General features: G+C 53.6%; 1 protein-coding gene across 2 annotated transcripts in view; it reads left to right on the top strand.

The window, feature by feature from the left end:
- The window catches only part of GNA13 (G protein subunit alpha 13), a 32019-nt gene that overhangs the window by 22151 nt on the left and 7759 nt on the right, over positions 1 to 2109 (top strand). For both annotated transcript variants that reach the window (XM_018574843.1, XM_018574842.1), the window contains exon 2: positions 889 to 1115. In XM_018574843.1, coding sequence (XP_018430345.1) covers positions 889 to 1115 — 227 coding nt within the window. The remainder of the gene's footprint in view (positions 1 to 888; positions 1116 to 2109) is intronic.

Raw genomic sequence — 2109 nt, forward strand, 5'->3', positions numbered from 1 at the left:
GGTCTGAAGTCACATCTTAAAAATAGTTCATGGTGGAGGGGAGACGCATCCCACACCGATCCCTCCACCTCCCCCGATCCCTACACCAATCACCAACGTACAATGCAGAGACACAAACTACTGGAGGAAATCTCACCATTGTGGGAGGGGCAGAGACACAAACTACTGGAGGAAATCTCACCAGTGTGGGAGGGGCAGAGACACAAACTACTGGAGGAAATCTCACCAGTGTGGGAGGGGCAGAGACACAAACTACTGGAGGAAATCTCACCAGTGTGGGAGGGGCAGAGACACAAACTACTGGAGGAAATCTCACCAGTGTGGGAGGGGCAGAGACACAAACTACTGGAGGAAATCTCACCAGTGTGGGAGGGGCAGAGACACAAACTACTGGAGGAAATCTCACCAGTGTGGGAGGGGCAGAGACACAAACTACTGGAGGAAATCTCACCAGTGTGGGAGGGGCAGAGACACAAACTACTGGAGGAAATCTCACCAGTGTGGGAGGGGCAGAGACACAAACTACTGGAGGAAATCTCACCAGTGTGGGAGGGGCAGAGACACAAACTACTGGAGGAAATCTCACCAGTGTGGGAGGGGCAGAGACACAAACTACTGGAGGAAATCTCACCAGTGTGGGAGGGGCAGAGACACAAACTACTGGAGGAAATCTCACCAGTGTGGGAGGGGCAGAGACACAAACTACTGGGGGAAATCTCACCATTGTGGGAGGAGCAGAGACACAAACTACTGGGGGGACACCTCACCATTGTGGGAGGGGCAGAGACACAAACTACTGGTGTCAAGGGGGGTGAGTGAACATTTGATGTTTTGTAGATGACGCTCCCTCTTTCTGACCCCCTCTATCGCTGTGTTCTCTCCTTTCAGGTATCCGAGTGCTGGTGGACGCCCGCGAGAAGCTGCACATTCCCTGGGGAGACCCGTCCAATCAGAAACATGGAGAATTGATGATGGCGTTTGACACGCGCTCGGCCATGGTGGTTCAGGGGATGGTGGAGACTCATATTTTCCTCACACACTTGAAGTCTATAAAGTCCTTATGGACGGACAGCGGCGTTCAGCATGCGTATGACCGGCGCCGGGAGTTTCAGCTGGTAAGGACGCACACTCATAGATTTGTAGAATGATGTCGCCCCGTCTGGATCTGTGTGAGGCGAGCGTTCTGATCTCAGCCTGGTTCTGAGGAAGGATCCCGGAGTATAGGGGGGGTGTCATGTCTGGAGGGTTGGGGCGCGGGTGGAGGGGTGCTGGGGGGGTATTGATGGGGTATTTGGCGCCGGTGGTCCCTTGTTGGATGGAGCGGTATTGCTTGGTGGTGATGCGAGTGAATAGAGCCGGGTTAGACTTGGTGACGATCCGGTCATGTGATCTCCGGTCCTGTTTTCTCATTTTGATCTCTTTGCTGATCTGCATCTGTTGTCTCTGTTCAGGCCGGAGTCCAGGGTGACTTACCATGTGACATGTCTAATCTCGGCAGACAATAGGCACACTGTTCACATACAGAGGGCCGTGACAGCTGATTGTTCACCTGTCCTCCTCACTGATGTCACCTGATCAGTGGGAGAGGGGTAGATGAATGATTTCTCTGAACACAAACTGGACACTGAGTGTTGATTGGGCCAAAGGGAACCTGTCATGATGGCTTTACCCAGACCCTACCTACCCTCCACTTAAAGGGCCCATCGCCTATCTCCAGTGATCAGCCATATTACGGCACAGCATGGCGGGGCAGAGCGCCGCCCTGGAACTAGCACCTGCCCATTGCAGCCTTCTATGTTAGGTGGGGCCCCGGCTGGGTGTGGGCTGGAAGAGGCGAATGCCTTGTCAGGTTCAGATGCTTTCTTCCTGCTGTCTGGAGTTCAGATTGGAATGTGCCGGCCATGGGAAGGCTCTGCTTTTATTGCCGGGATGTATTTTGTTGGAGCTGAACTCCGGACTTCTCTTGTGATGAAATGTATAAATTTCCATTCCCTGTAAACTTGAATCTCCCCAATATAACCCTTCAAAGCTGCAGCCTCTTCCCCTCCGCTCCCCCTCTTCTCCTCTCTTCCCCTCCGCTCCCCCTTCTTCCCCTCCGCTCCCCCTTCT

This window comes from Nanorana parkeri, unplaced genomic scaffold, assembly GCF_000935625.1.
Source record: "Nanorana parkeri isolate BGI_ZX_2015 unplaced genomic scaffold, ASM93562v1 scaffold3274, whole genome shotgun sequence".
NCBI lineage: Eukaryota > Metazoa > Chordata > Amphibia > Anura > Dicroglossidae > Nanorana > Nanorana parkeri.